Source organism: Chiloscyllium punctatum, chromosome 39, assembly GCF_047496795.1.
Source record: "Chiloscyllium punctatum isolate Juve2018m chromosome 39, sChiPun1.3, whole genome shotgun sequence".
NCBI classification, from domain to species: Eukaryota; Metazoa; Chordata; class Chondrichthyes; order Orectolobiformes; family Hemiscylliidae; genus Chiloscyllium; species Chiloscyllium punctatum.
Window position 1 is genome coordinate 37,164,905 of NC_092777.1, and position 17,724 is coordinate 37,182,628.

Here is a 17,724-nt window from a genome sequence, read left to right on the forward strand (position 1 = left end):
AAAGCTCTCCTTATCTCCCCTGACTTCTTTTTGCCAATTATTTTCAAACTGCTCACTTATTAATATGCCACCGGAACCAGTTTCAAAATTCAAGCAAAACCACCCTTTTTGGAATATATTTCTAATCATGTGCATGTTTTTCTCAAATTTCCTCAAGCCCATTTTCCAGCGCGGCCTAGCCAAAGCTCTGATGTAACCATGTTCTTTGCATTCGATACATTGTTGCTTTGTTGTACTGACAAAATATTTGTTCTTGCATTCAAAGGAATTGGTTTAGAGTCACGTGTGCTGAGGAAAATGACAGATATGCTGGAAGTAATAGTGAAGCGGATGGAGCCACTGGCAAAACTGGAAAATGTGAGTGACTTCAGAAAATTGGAGGAACTCAGCTCTGCTTTAAATCGGTAAGTGCCAACATAAAATGAACAATATTAATAGCTCGTACAGTTTGAGACGACTATTGCTGTGTTGTTCTGTGTTAACCAGCATTCTTAAAACATGCATACCAGTGTGCTGCTCAAAGAGAAGACAAAACTTTTGGCTTTTGAAGAAAAATCACAATTTTTAAGATTTGATCCTTTAATAATACACAAATCTGTACTGTAACCAAATTAATTAGAACTTATCAGATTTGCAACTATTATTGTAATATGGGCATGTTCACAAAATAGTGACTATTTAGCTTTTTGGGTATTTTTAACATATTCAAGAATCTGTGACTGTATTATTAAAATTGTACATCTCTGTAAGTAGAACATTCCAGTCAGAAAATCCAAAAACTTTAAAGTCAATTCCATTTCTCCACTGTAGCTTGGCCTTATAGCTAGCAGCCCTGCTGATTCACAGATAATGAATAGATAATATGGAAAATATTTCTCATATGCATGATAGATATATTTAATGAGATTTTCCAAATAAACATTGTATTTAATATTGCATTTAACATCACCTTGGGTTTAATTATTAGCATATCTGTCTCTGAATTAGAATATTATGCGTTCACTCCATTCTACTGAACACTTTATCTAAACTGCCACTCCAGTGCAATACTTTACTAAATGTGATGAGATTTTAAATTGAGTCACTGACTGTCTGTTCATGTGGGGACAGTACATTCCAGGTCACAACATGCCAAAGGATGAGGTGTTCTTCTCTAATTTCATTGATACTGTTCAATCCCAGCGTTTACTGCATAAACAAATTAAATAGTTATTCAGCTTGTTGTTGGTTATAAGATCTTCTGTGCAATTTATAGCCACATTTAACTAAATAGCAGGGATAACACTAAAAAAAATTGTGCAAAGCATTTTGGTATCTTCCTTCACAGAAACGTTTAGGGCTACACAAATGATTTGGATGTGTTTCTATGGTTTAGACCAAGATTAAGTTTAAGATTGTAAGAATTTAAGCAATCATGCTTTTTTTTTAATGTAGCGCACGGGAGACACCAACTTATCTTCTAAAGCAGTGCTTAAAAAATGAAGTTCTGCAGAAAATATTGCAATTCCACGTCAAGAGTAGGACCACCTTCGTTTTCAGCCTGTAACTTTAATCCCTTGTCATGAGCTGAATCTCCCTTGCTGGCCACTTGCTTTTAAAACCCCAATCAATGTTATCCATGACTTAATTTTATATTCTTCCCACTGATCGCTATTCAATTGTAAATTCTGGCCTCCTTTTTCATTCCTGGAACAAGAGCACAGAGTCAAATTCCCAATGTCCCAAATCTGATGCGATATTTGTTTGGGAAATGTCAGGGTTTAATGGGAGTTGTGCCAGTCACTCCTGGAGGATGTTTGGAAGCAGCCACAGGGACTGTCCCATGTGGCCCAGTTGTTACAGCATGACAGTTCCCTTAACAGCCCTCTTGAACGCTCCTTTCACTTGTCCCTTGTAGGTTCCCTTACAAGTTCCAGTAGATGTATCCATCATTTACACACTCATATCTACTCTTAACAATCTGAAAGAACACTTTACCACCCTAAAAGCACATCTGACCTCTTCCTAAGATGTTCATGACCATTTCAAAAAGGATACCTTATCTTCTCAAAGAACTTTAGAGTGTTCAGTCCTTCTCCTGATAGGCCAAAGGGCACGAGTTATGTTTTGGACATCTCACCAATGAAAATGGGATTTGACTGAAGCAGTTGAGCTTCAAACTGTGGAGGTACCTTTGTGAATAAAAATATGGTGTGAACCATTCCAAGTCCTCCCCTAATGGGAGGCACGGTGGCACAGTGGGGGCGGCACGGTGGCACAGTGGTTAGCACTGCTGCCTCACAGCGCCAGAGACCTGGGTTCAATTCCCAGCTCAGTCGACTGACTGTGTGGAGTTTGCACATTCTCCCCGTGTCTGCGTGGGTTTCCTCCGGGTGCTCTGGTTTCCTCCCACAGTCCAAAAATGTGCAAGGTAGGTGAATTGGCCATGCTAAATTGCCCATAGTGTTAGGTGCAGGGTAAATGTAGGGGAATGGGTGTAGATGGGTGCGCTTCAGCGGGTCGGTGTGGACTTGTTGGGCCGAAGGGCCTGTTTCCACACTGTAAGTAATCTAATCTAATCTAATCTGCTAATGAAAACGACAGATACTCTGTTTTGGGGTAGCTCTTCTTGCCACCATTTTTGTTAAAATGTAGGCCCTGTCATTCAAGGCAAAAACCTAGATTCTTAATTTACCTACCATCCTGCTTTAGGTAACTTTGTTCACCAACCTCTTGTTTCCACTGACTTACATTTACTCCATCTTCTAATGCATTAAGTTTGAGTTCCTTGTCATTGCTTTGAAATATCTAAATAGCCTCACTCCAATACCTTTGATAACTTTGACCCATTTGTGCACCCTTCTGTCATGTAACATTAATCTGTATATTCTACTAAACTTCTTTCTCCCCTTGAAATTATATTTATGTATTTCGTCTACCTTTCTCTATCGCCACCTTTTTGACTAAACTTGCAATTAGTACTATAACTCTGCCACTATGATTTACTATGATTTTTTTGAGGCATTGTGCTATACTAAAAGGTACTGTTTAAAGGCATTTTGCTGACACCCAAGAAATATTAAATGATACATCTGCATTAATGAGATGGTTTTCTTTTATCAAGTGCTATTTCCAGCAGAATGCAATTATAAAACATTTATTAACTTTTTCATCAATTATTGATCTCATTAGAGATCTTTAATTGAATAATTACATCGCAACTCACTTCCAGAGATATATTATAATCACATCATATACATTATTCATTAATATGGAAATAATAATTAAGTCAGACAACAACTTTATGTTATCCATACATGCATGGAATCTTGTCTGATTGACCTTTTTTCTTGTTACATCTACTCATCAATTACCTTGGCATTGAAATGCAAGTAATGGCATGAATTTAATGTACTTACCAACAATGGCCAACAAACATGCCCACTGAAAAAGATAAGGTTTTCCATTCAGGTCTGGCTAAATTCCAAAAAGCATAAAAAGTATTTGTTATTGCCAAATAAGCTTGTTTACACTGAAAATTTACTTTCATTTCATTATTTCACATTGTAGGTTTGTTGGATAATTTCAAATAATAAAAAAGTGAGAATGATTTATTTCTACATTTTCTTTTATCAGTTTTATCTTCCCTTGTTTGTCTTTAAAGTTTTTGTATGTGATTTTATGCTAAGTTAATATATTAACATATAGCTCCTGATTTTTGGTAATTCTGCTGGATGGGATGTAATTTGAGTGTTGCCCTCAACTTTGGTCAGGAATTCCTTGCTCCAATATATTATTTGAGATTAGAAGCATTCATAAACATTTCTTATAGACTGCAATAAACTGAAAAAAAAACAGGCTGCCAAAGTGCTGTATTGGGAGTGTAGCTTTTATTGGCAAATGAAGGAATCTTATGAATTAGTAATAGCTTAAATATTGCATTAGCAACTTGGAAGTAGCTATGATGAAATATTAGATGTGGTCTTCCCAGAGTTGACCAATTAAGAATTAGTTTCCTGTTGACCAATTTCAATTAAAAGGATGGTAAGCTGATCAGAAGGATTGGAGATCAATGGAACAGTTTGCAGCAATTTCCAACTGGCCTCCACACTGAGCAGAGTTGAGAATTGCTGGAAAAAACAGAGATCTAGTGCCCCAAAATTGAGGGGACCATGGAGAGCTGAAATAAAAGAGTGCCCAGTATTGTGAGAGGCATAAGGGTGACAGGATAATCTATTCAGTATAGTGCCTATTGACACCTGTTGGCCATGTAGCCTGCTTTTAAAAAAAAATCATCAATGGAACGTGGGCATCACTGGCCACGCCAACCCACTGACCTCCTGCTAAGAGGACTCTTCCAAGATGTTGATGGGTTTCACAGTGTGTAGGAAGCTACATCAACAAAGGGGCACTGCCATCCTCTTCAGAAAACTTCTCCTCAGTCTGACTATAATTGACTGCTTTCATGGTAAGGGTTCATCCGCAAGAAGAGAACGATTATCCGGGGAGGGATTAGACAGCCGTGGCTGACAAAGGAAGTCAGGAAATCTATCAAAGAAAAAGAGAGATCCTATAAAGTGGCCAAGAGCACTGGGAAATCAGAAGATTGGGAAGGCTACAAAAACAAACAGAGGATAACAAAGAGAGAAATAAGGAAAGAGAGGATCAAATATGAAGGTAGGCTTGCCAGTAATATTAGAGATGATACTAAAAGTTTCTTTCAATACATAAGAAACAAATGACAGGCAAAAGTAGACATTGGGCCACTTCAAACTGATGCTGGAAGCCGAGTGATGGGAGATAAGGAAATAGCAGGAGAACTTAATAAGTACTTTGCATCAGCCTTCACAGTGGAAGACATGAGTAATATCCCAACAATTAAAGGGAATCAGGGGGCTGAGTTGAGTATGGTTGTCATTACAAAAGAGAAAGTGCTAGAAAAGCTAAAAGGTCTTAAAATTGATAAATCTCCTGGCCCCGACGGGCTACATCCTAGAGTTCTGAGGGAGGTGGCTGAGGAAATAGCGGAGGCGTTGGTTGAGATCTTTCAAAAGTCACTGGAGTCAGGGAAAGTCCCGGATGATTGGAAGATCGCTGTTGTAACCCCCTTGTTCAAGAAAGGATCAAGACAAAAGATGGAAAATTATAGGCCAATTAGCCTAACCTCGGTTGTTGGTAAAATTCTAGAATCCATCATTAAGGACGAGGTTTCTAAATTCTTGGAAGAGCAGGGTCGGATTAGAACAAGTCAACATGGATTTAGTAAGGGGAGGTCGTGCCTGACAAACCTGTTGGAGTTCTTTGAAGAGGTGACTAGTAGGTTAGACCGGGGAAACCTAGTGGATGTGGTCTACCTAGACTTCCAAAAGGCCTTTGATAAGGTGCCACACGGGAGGCTGCTGAGCAAGGTGAGGGCCCATGGTGTTCAAGGTGAGCTACTGGTATGGATTGAGGATTGGCTGTCTGACAGAAGGCAGAGAGTTGGGATAAAAGGTTCTTTTTCGGAATGGCAGCCGGTGACAAGCGGTGTCCCGCAGGGTTCAGTGTTGGGGCCGCAGCTGTTCACGTTATATATTAATGGTCTGGATGAAGGGACTGGGGGCATTCTAACAAAGTTTGCCGATGATACGAAGTTAGGTGGACAGGCAGGTAGTACTGAGGAAGTGGGGAGGCTGCAGAAGGATCTAGATAGTTTGGAAGAGTGGTCCAGGAAATGGCTGATGGAATTCAATGTGAGCAAATGCAAGGTCTTGCACTTTGGTAAAAAGAATACAAGCATGGACTACTTTCTAAACAGTGAGAAAATTCATAAAGCCAAAGTACAGAGGGATCTGGGAGTGCTAGTTGAGGATTCTCTAAAGGTAAACATGCAGGTTGAGTCCGTGATTAAGAAAGCAAATGCAATGTTGTCAATTATCTCAAGAGGGTTGGAATATAAAAGCACCGTTGTGCTACTGAGACTTTATAAAGCTCTGGTTAGGCCCCATTTGGAGTACTGTGTCCAGTTTTGGTCCCCACACCTCAGGAAGGACATACTGGCACTGGAGCATGTCCAGCGGAGATTCACATGGATGATCCCTGGAATGGTAGGTCTAATATATGAGGAATGGCTGAGGATCCTGGGATTGTATTCACTGGAGTTTAGAAGATGAAGGGGACATCTAATAGAAACTTACAAGATGATACATGGCTTGGAGACGGTGGACGCAAGGAAATTGTTTCCGTTAGGTAAGGAGACTAGGACCCATGGACACAGCCTTAGAATTAGAGGGGGTAAATTCAGAACAGAAATGTGGAGACATTTCTTCAGCCAGAGAGTGGTGGGCCTGTGGAATTCATTGCCGCAGAGTGCAGTGGAGGCTGGGACTCTAAATGTCTTCAAGGCAGAAATTGATAAATTCTTGATGTCACACGGAATTAAGGGCTACGGGGAGAATGCAGGTAAGTGGAGTTAAAATGCCCATCAGCCATGATTGAATGGTGGAGTGGACTCGATGGGCCGAATGGCCTTGTTTCCGCTGCTATGTCTTATGGTCTTATGGCTGCTGAATTTATTACCATTTGGATATTCCTCAGAAGGAGGAACCAACATGCACAGTTTCCCACAGTTTGGCAACCTTAATGTGGCCAGGAAAGTATAGTCTTGTGTGTCTCACTGAGGATCCTTCGGTTTCATTGTTTGGATCTGCCTCTGCTGTTTATCATGTCCTCAAATGCCACAGGTCCCATCGCAATCAGCAACAAATACCAGCCTATGTTGGTGCCAAGATGTTGCCAATCAAAGGTTTGGGGGCAGATCAAGATGTAAGGAAAGGCAAATACCAATTTTGAGCTAAAATAAAACCAAGAGCTACAGATGTTAAAAATGTGAAGCAAAAACAGACATGCTGCATAAGCTCAGCAAGTCTGGCAGCATCTGTGGAGAGAAAGGAGAATTAATGTTTCAGTTTCAGTGATCCTTCTTCAGAACCTTCTGAAATGTTCACTCTGCTTTCTCTCCACAAATGTAACCAGACCTGTTGAGTTTCTCCAGCAATTTCTGACTCTATTACCAATTTTTAGCTGATGTTACACAATCCAGGCCAATTTTCATACCAGTTCATTTAGCTATTGTGTCAATGAATCCAAATGATAGTGCTTGATTTCTGTACGTAAACATGTCCTTAGGAATGGAATGATGATCTGATATCTGGCTTTAAAAACACACATAAGCAAGATTTTCATTTTTTAAAAAAAACTGAATGGAAAGATCACTAGGCACCTATTTTCAATCAGCTTCGATCCATTGTGGACAACTAAAATGTATTCCTAAAATTAGAGGAGAAATACACCAAATTCTATAACTCTGAAATTAGAAATGGAAAATACTGCAAATTTGCTTTGTTAGTTTGTTGAGATTTTAGTATTGACAATTTGGGCAAGAATTCATCATGTGAATAATTGTTTCTTACATGTTTATTATTAAAGCATACACTTTTTTCTCATGCTCCAATACATTCTCCAATATCTTTTCAAATTGCCAGAGGTTCTCAATGTAATAATGCCCCATCATACTGCATCAATAGTACTCACAAAGACTACTTATGATCACTGAGTTCACATTAGCAATTCCTGAGATATATAAATACATTATTTTCCATTACAACATACACATTTAATTGTGCTCTTGTACTGCTTCTCCAACCCTGCTTTCAATCTGTTACAGAATATATATGACTTGGAAATGTTTTGGTATATGTTCCTAATCGATTCAATCTGCAGTGTATTAGAGCAAGGGATTTGACCATAAGATTTCTGTGAAACAATTAATGTTATTACTTTGACTATTCAAATACTGTTGATGTATGGGGACAGCTTTACCTGCAGAAAAGGTTTCATCCTCTGGCGGTTTTGCTTTTGTGCAACGTTTGAAGTCTATGTGCATCTGCTAATTAGAATTCTGTTAGACTGAATTACAAGCTTCTTGTGAAGGTTAGTCCGAAATAAGCTCAAGCTTTCCAGAACCTTTTTTTGTAAATTTTCAGTTAAGTAACACTGACATCTTTCACAATATAAGTCTTTATTGGGTTTGACAAGGCAGCCTTCTTGTCAAAATACATCAATTTACATTATTTAGTCCGAAATAAAGCAACAGAAACACAAATAAAAATAAATTACAAAACAAAGATCAACAACAAGGTAATAATTTTAATCAGTATTTCTGTTTTTTATTATTATTTTACAGAAGGCCTTTCTTTTGCATTCTTATATCTTACATGTCTTGGATGAGATATAATTCACTTTGCGTATTTGTTTAAAGATGGTGTCCACTGATAGCACATAACTGAAACAGTAACAGGATAAATATAATTGGAGTTTATTTAAACAGAAGAATAGCCTGCATCTTTTATTTGTGGAAAGATTGGAGCGACTGGGCTTGTATACACTTGAGTTTAGAAGGATGAGAGGGGACGTATAAGATTATTAAAGGATTGGATAGTCTGGAGGCAGGAAGCATGTTTCCGCTGATGGGTGAGTCCAGAACCAGAGGACACAGTTTAAAAATAAGGGCTGACCATTTAGAACAGAGTTGAGGAGAAATTTCTTCACCCAGAGAGTGGTGGATAAAAAGAATGCTCTGACCCAGAAGGCAGTGGCGGCCAAGTCTCTGGATACTTTCAAGAAAGAGATAGATAGAGCTCTTAAAGATAGTGGAATCAAGGGTTATGTGGATAAGGCAGGAACAGGATACTGATTGTGGATGATCAGCCATGATCATAATGAATGGTGGTACTGGCTCAAAGGGCCAAATGGCCTTCTCCTGCACCTATTGTCTATTGTCTATTTACCATACCATATTGCTTGTATCATTCAACAAAGATGCATGGACATAGCTATTATAGTCTGATCAGAGAGAAGGTAGTATTGTGGAATAAAATCTGTTTGTGCCTTTTATATTCACTTTCAACACCAAAAGTACCTGGCCATTTTGGATTTCCTATACATTTGCCAACATTCTCATAAGAAACAATCTTTTTTTTATTATTCATTTTTAGGATGAGGACATTGCTGGTTAGGCCAGTATTTATTGCCCATACCTAAATGCCCAGAGGGCAGTTAAGAGTCAACCACATTGCTGTGGGTCTGGAGTTACATGTAGGCCAGACCAGGTAAGGATGGCAGTTTCCTTCCCTGAAGGACATTAGTGAACCAGGTGGGTTTTTCCAACAATCGACAATGGATCCATGGTCATTGTTAGACTCTTAATTCCAGATATTTTGTTGAATTCAAATTCCACCATCTGTCACGGCAGGATTCAAACTTGGCTCCCTAGAACATGACCTGCATCACTGGTAGTGATAATACCACTAAACCATTACCTACCCTTAAATAGAGAAATACATAAGGAATAACAAATGTAGTATTTTATTAAACACCACAATTGTGTCACTTACCATAGTCATTGATCTTTTGCTTAATAGGATATCTGTTTGTTTTCTCCAGAAGGAGGCTTATCTTTAGGTTTTAGCAATGCTTGGCCTTGGGCCAGCTTGCTCATTGCTGTTTCCTTGCTGCTTTTGTGTCATCTAATCAACCAGATGATATTTCTGTAACATAATGTGATCGTGGTGTGATTAATCACATTTTCACATGGCCAATCACACAACAACTGCCCTGCATCTGTTCTAAATCAGAACTTCAGCCAACCAATGTCACCAGTTTACTACAATTTATAGACACACGCACCTCTTCAGAAAATACTTAAGATATGATCAATACATTGATATTACAAAAGGGAAAGCTTTATACATTTTTTTTCTCATTTTGGCTAAATCAGCAAATCTGTAGTTACTACATTAACGGACGCAGGAAAATGACTGAATTAAGAAAGAAAGTTCAGAGAATCAGAAAGGAAAATTAAGCAAAAGTGTCTTATTGTAAGTAGCCTCTTGGAACAATTCACGACTTGCACCAGTGAGGCTCCACATTTTCACGTGTGCCCTTTCTGTGTCGTTGAGGGTGAGTAGCATGGTGGGACCATAAATTTTGTCTTTAACAGGGTCCTTATGACTGGAAGTGCCGGCCCTAACTTTCTGGAGTGCGATTTGTTTATATTTACACACAAATCCAGTAATTAATTGGGTCTCATTTTTGAAAGGCTAATGAGAAGTAAAAATCAGTCAACAATCTATAAAATTTACAAATTACAGTGTAACTCTTTCATGATATGAATTGTTGGGATATATTATGCATTAATAATGATTAGTTCTGTTTCTTTTTTCAGTAATTTCAATGCATTGTTTTTCAAATTTTAAGTTCTTTTTTGCTACTTACATTTTCTGATTGATAAATAAAATTAAAAGTACTTTGATAAGAAGGCTGTCTTGTCAAAAGAATTCCAATCTAAAGAATGACAGTGCAGTGAACTGAAACTTTTCCACTTCATAACCAAGTGACAAACTAACAGTGATAGGTGATGTGTCCCTCTGGAAATGTCAGCAGTAGTGCTCACTGTGTCTCACAGTACTGTGTTAACCCACAGCTTTGAAGACAATGATTCAAGTTGCACTTCATACCATTTTCACTTTTGTACATTTGGCATATTGGGTTTGTTATACATTTCCTCATTAAGTGGTAAATTCAGATAATTTATGTTAGGTATGAAAATACATTCATCTATTGTAGCTAATACTTAGTAAGACCTCTGCCAAAATGTACTTGTCTTTTGAATATTTCCAGTTAATTCTACTATAAATAAGCAATTATGTAATTCTCAGAACATGGGAAACACTGATTCCTTAGATTAATGTCAGTTCAACATAATGATAAACTGCATCCCTCCACAGGTACCTCTCAAATGTATGTTCATTTGCTAATAAAAACTGTCATCAATAAGCTTATTATGGATGAATATATTGATATCTTAGCCTAGCAGAGGCATGGATGAAGAGTGATTGCACCTTTCTCTTCAAAGAATCTTGATGCCTGGCTGCTCTTCCTTCTTTTAAATATCTGGTTGTATATGCTGCTTGAACTTCTGTGCTTCTCCAGCATCACTAATCCAGAATCTGGTTTCCAGCATCTGCAGTCTTTGTTTTACCCTGTATATAAACCTTCCTACCCAAATATATGGCCATCTGCTTGGCCTTCTTACCTCTTGCAGTTCGAAACCTCTGCCATTACAAGCACTGATGCAGTTTCTGATTGCTCCATTCTATCATTTTCGATCTACATTTCCCTCCAAACTCCCAAATTCCCATCTTTCTGTGCCTTACACAAGGAAAAAGTCTCTCCCTCAAATCATTTACCATTGGGCTCTCAAACTCCCAATCATTTAATCTGTGACCTGTTGAATCCATCACCAATACTCATTAGTAGCTGTCAGTAATATACAGAAATTTACCAAAGAATCTTAGGCAGCACTTTCCAGACACATGTCCATTTCCATCCACAAGGACAAGGCTTGCTTTCTGTCTGTCTCAATCTGTCTCTGTCTCTCTGCTCTCTCTCTCTCTAAATTCTGTTCCACCATACATAGGTGGACATTTAAAAACTTCTTTTTAGGAGACAGAAACCATTGTATGATCTACCTACATATATTTCACTATCATAAACGTTGTCTGTTGCCAACTTCACTCGTCTCTCAGTTCAATTCCTCTGTGTTTATTAAACATAAATGGCCATTGATCTAGCAATGCTGCAATTTTAAAATCCTCATTCCAATTTTTAAGCTGTCGTATGTCCTTTCCATTATCTGTCAACAATGTTGTGCAACCTTCCTAATGTTCTGCCTCTTCTCAACTGTTGCTAGACACCTACATTTTACAAGGTAAAAACAATGACTGCAGATGCTGAAAACCAAATTCTGGATTAGTGGTGCTGGAAGAGCACAGCAGTTCAGGCAGCATCCAACGAGCAGTGAAATCGACGTTTCGGGCAAAAGCCCTTCATCAGGAATAAAGGCAGTGAACCTGAAGCATGGAGAGATAAGCTAGAGGAGGGTGGGGGTGGGGAGAGAGTAGCATAGAGTACAATGGGTGAGTGGGGGAGGAGATGAAGGTGATAGGTCAAGAAGGAGAGGGTGGAGTGGATAGGTGGAAAAGAAGATAGGCAGGTCGGACAAGTCAAGGAGACAGTAACTGAGCTGGAAGTTTGAAACTAGGATGAGGTGGGGGAAGGGGAAATGAGGAAGCTGTTGAAGTCCACATTGATGCCCTGGGGTTGAAGTGTTCCGAGGCGGAAGATGAGGCGTTCTTCCTCCAGGCATCTGGTGGTGAGGGAGCGGCGATGAAGGAGGTCCAGGACCTCCATGTCCTCGGCAGAGTGGGAGGGGGAGTTGAAATGTTGGGCCACGGGACGGTTTGGTTGATTGGTGCGGGTGTCTCGGATCCGCCTTCCGCAAAGACGGTTCCCTCCGTGACTACCTGGTCAGGTCCACACCCCCCTACGACCCACTCTCCCATTCTGGCACTTTCCCCTGCCACCGCAGGAACTGTAAAACCTGTGCCCACACCTCCTCCCTCACCTCTATCCAAGGCCCTAAAGGAGCCTTCCACATCCATCAAAGTTTCACCTGCACATCCACCAATATCATTTATTGTATCCGTTGCTCCCGATGTGGTCTCCTCTACATTGGGGAGACTGGGCGCCTCCTAGCAGAGCGCTTTAGGGAACATCTCCGAGACACCCGCACCAATCAACCAAACCGCCCCGTGGCCCAACATTTCAACTCCCCCTCCTACTCTGCCGAGGACATGGAGGTCCTGGGCCTCCTTCACCGCCGCTCCCTCACCACCAGACGCCTGGAGGAAGAACGCCTCATCTTCCGCCTCGGAACACTTCAACCCCAGGGCATCAATGTGGACTTCAACAGCTTCCTCATTTCCCCTTCCCCCACCTCATCCTAGTTTCAAACTTCCAGCTCAGTTACTGTCTCCTTGACTTGTCCGACCTGCCTATCTTCTTTTCCACCTATCCACTCCACCCTCTCCTCCTTGACCTTTCACCTTCATCTCCTCCCCCACTCACCCATTGTACTCTATGCTACTCTCTCCCCACCCCCACCCTCCTCTAGCTTATCTCTCCATGCTTCAGGCTCACTGCCTTTATTCCTGATGAAGGGCTTTTGCCTGAAACGTCGATTTCGCTGCTTGTTGGATGCTGCCTGAACTGCTGTGCTCTTCCAGCACCACTAATCCAGTACCTACATTTTACAGCCTATTGACTATTTCTGATTTTAATGACTCTATACCACTAAAGTTGCACTTCTACTGCTTAGGCCCTAAATTTTGGTATTCCCTTCCAATGTCTCGCTGCCTCTTTTCCTCTGTCTCCTCTTTTAAGATGCTCCTAGAAACCTACTGCTTGGGTCAAACTTCTAATTATTGGCCTAATATTTCCCGCTGTGATTTATGTAAATTCTTTTCATACACTTCTGTAAAGTGCCATCAGTGGTTTTACTACATTAAAGGTGCAACTTAAATGCAAGTTATTCCACTTGTCATTGTTTCCATGTATAATGATATCATGAAGTAGTTTTTGTATTGTATCATGTGCAGAAATCTGCACACAAATTTTAGACAATATTCACAACCTAAGTAATAGTTACCGAGAACACAAGAGCACTTTGACATGCCACAAGATTGAGGAATTATCATTAATGTATTTGCTGATTTCTCTGAACCTCAAACTCAATTTAATTAACAACAGACGGATCTTCAGTTCAAGTAGAAGAGAATTCGTCAGTTTGAAGATCTGTGGTTTGTCAGGTCTTTGAGTTCTAGGTATGGATTAAATGTCTCATTTACTTTCCTCCCACTCCTGACATTCTCTCTTTCAAAGTACGCTGAGAGTGACAGCAAAACAGCCATCATCCATCATTTTCTGCTAAGACCCTCAAATAATGCTGATCAGCTAATCGTGCTCGCAACTTCTGTATTATGTTTCATTGGTCTGCCAAAGGTCTAAATTAGCTGAAAATTGAATGCATATGAAGAGCTGAAGAAGCACAGATCATCGTTAGAGAATGCTGGAAACGATTTCTGACAATCTCTCTGTATCTCTAGTAATAAACCAATGGCTCATAAAAGTTCAATTAAATTAAAGGCAATAGAACCAGATTCAGGTTGCAGTAAAATACGTCTTTCCTTAAATACTGTTTTGTACTCAGGTTTGTTTCATGAAATCTATAGAAAAGATTATTATTTGTAGTATTTTATTTCTTCACACATCCGATAAGTGCACATTATTTAAGTAGTTTTAAAAGCATTGCAAAATTTAAATATCCCAATCCTAAACTTGTGACAGTTAAAGGTTCTGTAACCACTTTTTATTCATGCAGCTGTGTCGGCAGTGAAATATCAATCATACCTTTTATGTATATTTTCTTATAGACTAAAAAAAAGTGTTGGTATTTTAAATGTCATAACTCTGATATGTTTCTCATTATCACCTTACTAATGCTAAAAGGATCTGCCACCCCATTTATCAGTGATTCAGCTTCTGCTATTTACTTCACTAAAATTAAATTACTCTTGCATTAGATTAACTCGATAGATGAACTTTGAATTTGCAAGAAAATAATCTGAAACATCCATGCAAATTTTGATTGATTTTTAAAACATCCTCATTGGAATTTACACAATTGGCTCAAGGCCGGCATTTCCTTCCCATCCCTAATTGCCGTTAAACTGAGAGGCCATTTCAAAGGGCCATTAACAGTCAAACATTTTTCTGAGGATCTGGAGATGTGTCAAATATAGGCCAGACAGGTGAGACTGGTAGATTTCCTTCCCTAAAGGATGTTAATGAATCGATGAGACTTTTAAAATGATTTTTTTAATGATTTTTTAAATGATTTCATGGTCATCATCACTGATACAAGCATTCCATTCCAGATGTTCTTAATTTAGTTATTTCTTGATCGTTTTTGCTACTTTTGCTCTGTTATCAGCAGAAAAGGTAAGTATACACAAATAGACAGCATTACCTACTCCAAGAAGTCATTTTTCATCAAATAGTTGATCTGTAGGCTTTGCACAATGTGACCATTTTCGCACTTAAATTTCTTCTTCCTTGGAGTGTTTGGGGAAAAAAACCTTAGATCTCCCATTTTTAGCATTTAACAGTTGTTATTGAAGATTATGTGGAGGTCGATCATTGTTGCCCAAACACTGAACTAAGATTATGTTGTATGTTTCTGCCTGGGTGGTACTTTTTCTTGTTTATATTCCAACTGTAGTTTGGGCATATGTTTAGGTTGTGAGAAGTTTAATTTTAATCTTTGAAGAATACTCAAAATTAAACTCCAAAAGTCACTTGAGAGTTATTGTTGGCATGTTTTTGAGTTTTTCATTTAAGTTCACACACTCACACTCACTCACTCTCTCTCTCTCTCTCTCACACACACACACACACGCACAGGATTGGTAAATGCATGAAGTTTTTCTTAATTTGAAGAACCAACTAGATTTTATAGGGTGGCTGAATTGTCAGGACTGTTCTAAGGATTCAGCAAATACCATGACTCACAGTAACAACTTCACCAAATGATGAATTGACACTTTATATCCTGTTCATCTTTGAGGTACTGTATATTGTTTGCACATTCCTTTGAAGTGATATGCAGCTGCCCTTTTTGTCAACAATAATGTGAGTAAATATACATATGTTGGGTAGTTGTGCCAACTAGTGTGTATACTCAAGTAATTGTTGAACTCATGGAAAGGTCAACTTCCTATTTTTGGCCAAAGAATCTGGAATTTTCCATTTATCTCATGTAAAAATCCTTCATAGATAACAGATCAACATTTATGAGTCAGTGTGCCGGCTGGCCCGGGTTTTCAGAATTACCGAAATTCATTGTGTTTTTGTTGTTTATTCGTTCAGAGGTCAGTTGGGCTTCTGCTAATGATACGGTATGAATTTTTATGGGCATGAATTTCAGCCCCTCAAAATTACCATCCATGTAATAGTTCACCCCATAAACTTAGTCTTAAGTATTCATCAATAAAGTTTGACTATTACTTGCGTATGTAGGGTATATATACAGCAATCAGTTATCTGTTCTCCATTCAAAAGTTTGAGTCCATATTGGTGTTGTACTAATTCTCGGGCTCTCATGATGGTGTAGCATGACAGAGATTTGGTCTAATCATTGTTTTTTTTTACTCAAGGGTGAATTGTTATCTTGTGTATTATTAGAGTGATTATTTTCATGGTGGTTTTCCACAATTTAAATTTCTGACTTTACCTTTAAATGTGTTCGAGATGTAATTGGTGTCGTGTTATACCTTTATACAGTTTCCTTAATTGTCTTCTGTTTCTCTTTAAATGTAACAGCATTTGGTATTGTCACATCTCATTGATCCTGAAGCTTTTCTACCTGATTCAAAACTGTACAACTCTGAACTAATCCATTGCTTCCATTCACCAAAATGCTGGAAATCTCACCTATCAGGTCATCACTGTTACACGAAAACAATTTATTGAGGAACCTGTCTTCTGGGTTTCAATGTACACACAGCCTCTATATTGCACCAAACCTTGTCTGTGGCTCCTCCTGTGGTGGAGTAATGGCTGGGTGATACCTAAACAGGTCAACTAGCCTGTCTTCCAGGCTCCTGCTTGTTTAAACTGGCTTTTGCCAGCAAATCTGACTAGAGCAGACCAGCTCGGCTTAACTCATAGGTGTTTTGACTGAAAATGGAGGAAATCTCAAGATTCAAAACCAGGAGAAGGTTCTCCTGGGCAGCCATGAGCTATTCCATTGAGATACCCAGGCCCGCATATGCCAGAGGCACACATCAAAAAATCATTGGGACAACTCCTCAGCCCTTCACTCCAGACTATGTGTGATTTCTGGGGCTCTGCGTACATTCCACTGCTTGTCTCACCATCTCTTTCAGTCCATTAATGGCCAAGTCCAGAAGCTCATCACCTGTACTGGGTTCAGCAAAGTTCTGTTGTCTGGCAGCCCTCCAAGTGTCAGAGACCTTGCCTTTTGTTTTGTTCCAATTCTATTTGTACCCTGTGCTAGTTCTGTGCTCGCAGAATCTCACACCAAGTCTACTTCAGATAGATTACCCACTGAGCTAAACATCTCTGCACTGTTGGAGGATGGGAAAGAGAGCCTTAGTGCTGCATCTTCTGAGGTTCAAAACTGTTCATGCCTGGAGGACGGGTTCGAGTTGCTGGTAGTGTTTGGGGGCTCAGATTCATTTCTTTCTTCATCCTGGTTTGGAAGTGGGATCCAGATGCTGCACAGAAAATGCAAAGATTTTCTCATGCCGTGAGCTGCCTCTCAGAGGTCCTGGAAAGAAAATTTAGTAGAGATGCAGTCAGAAATCTTACGTCTGGGGACCACCAAATCCTACACATCCACCCGACTAAACCACGACAACTACTATCTAAGGCACATTTGTGTTTAATTGGTACTTTCTTCTCCTGCAGGAGACAACCATTCAGAGACTTTAGCAATTAGAATAGGTAGACCCAGCACTGGACATGCATTGATTGATGCAGGTAAAGATGCCAATCCCCAGCACTGAGACTGGCTATGCGTGTTACTGGTAAGAAGAATGTTGTTTGGGGATACTAGGAGTTAAAGGATTCTGAATAAAAGTTGGTTCAGTGTCATCAGAGAGCTACAGTTGTGAAAAGAATAAGTTAGCATATGTGTGCCTGATTTACCTGTAAATTGTTCATCCCAAATCTATCTTTTGCAGTGCTGTCCTTGTCCCATGCAAACCTTCAGTAGGAAAGTAA

General features: G+C 39.4%; 1 protein-coding gene across 3 annotated transcripts in view; it reads left to right on the forward strand.

Moving 5' to 3' along the window:
- LOC140463959 (alpha-1,6-mannosylglycoprotein 6-beta-N-acetylglucosaminyltransferase B-like) overlaps positions 1 to 17,724 on the forward strand; it is an 864,396-nt gene that overhangs the window by 158,479 nt on the left and 688,193 nt on the right. For all 3 annotated transcript variants that reach the window (XM_072558468.1, XM_072558467.1, XM_072558466.1), the window contains one exon: positions 266 to 404. In XM_072558468.1, coding sequence (XP_072414569.1) covers positions 266 to 404 — 139 coding nt within the window. The remainder of the gene's footprint in view (positions 1 to 265; positions 405 to 17,724) is intronic.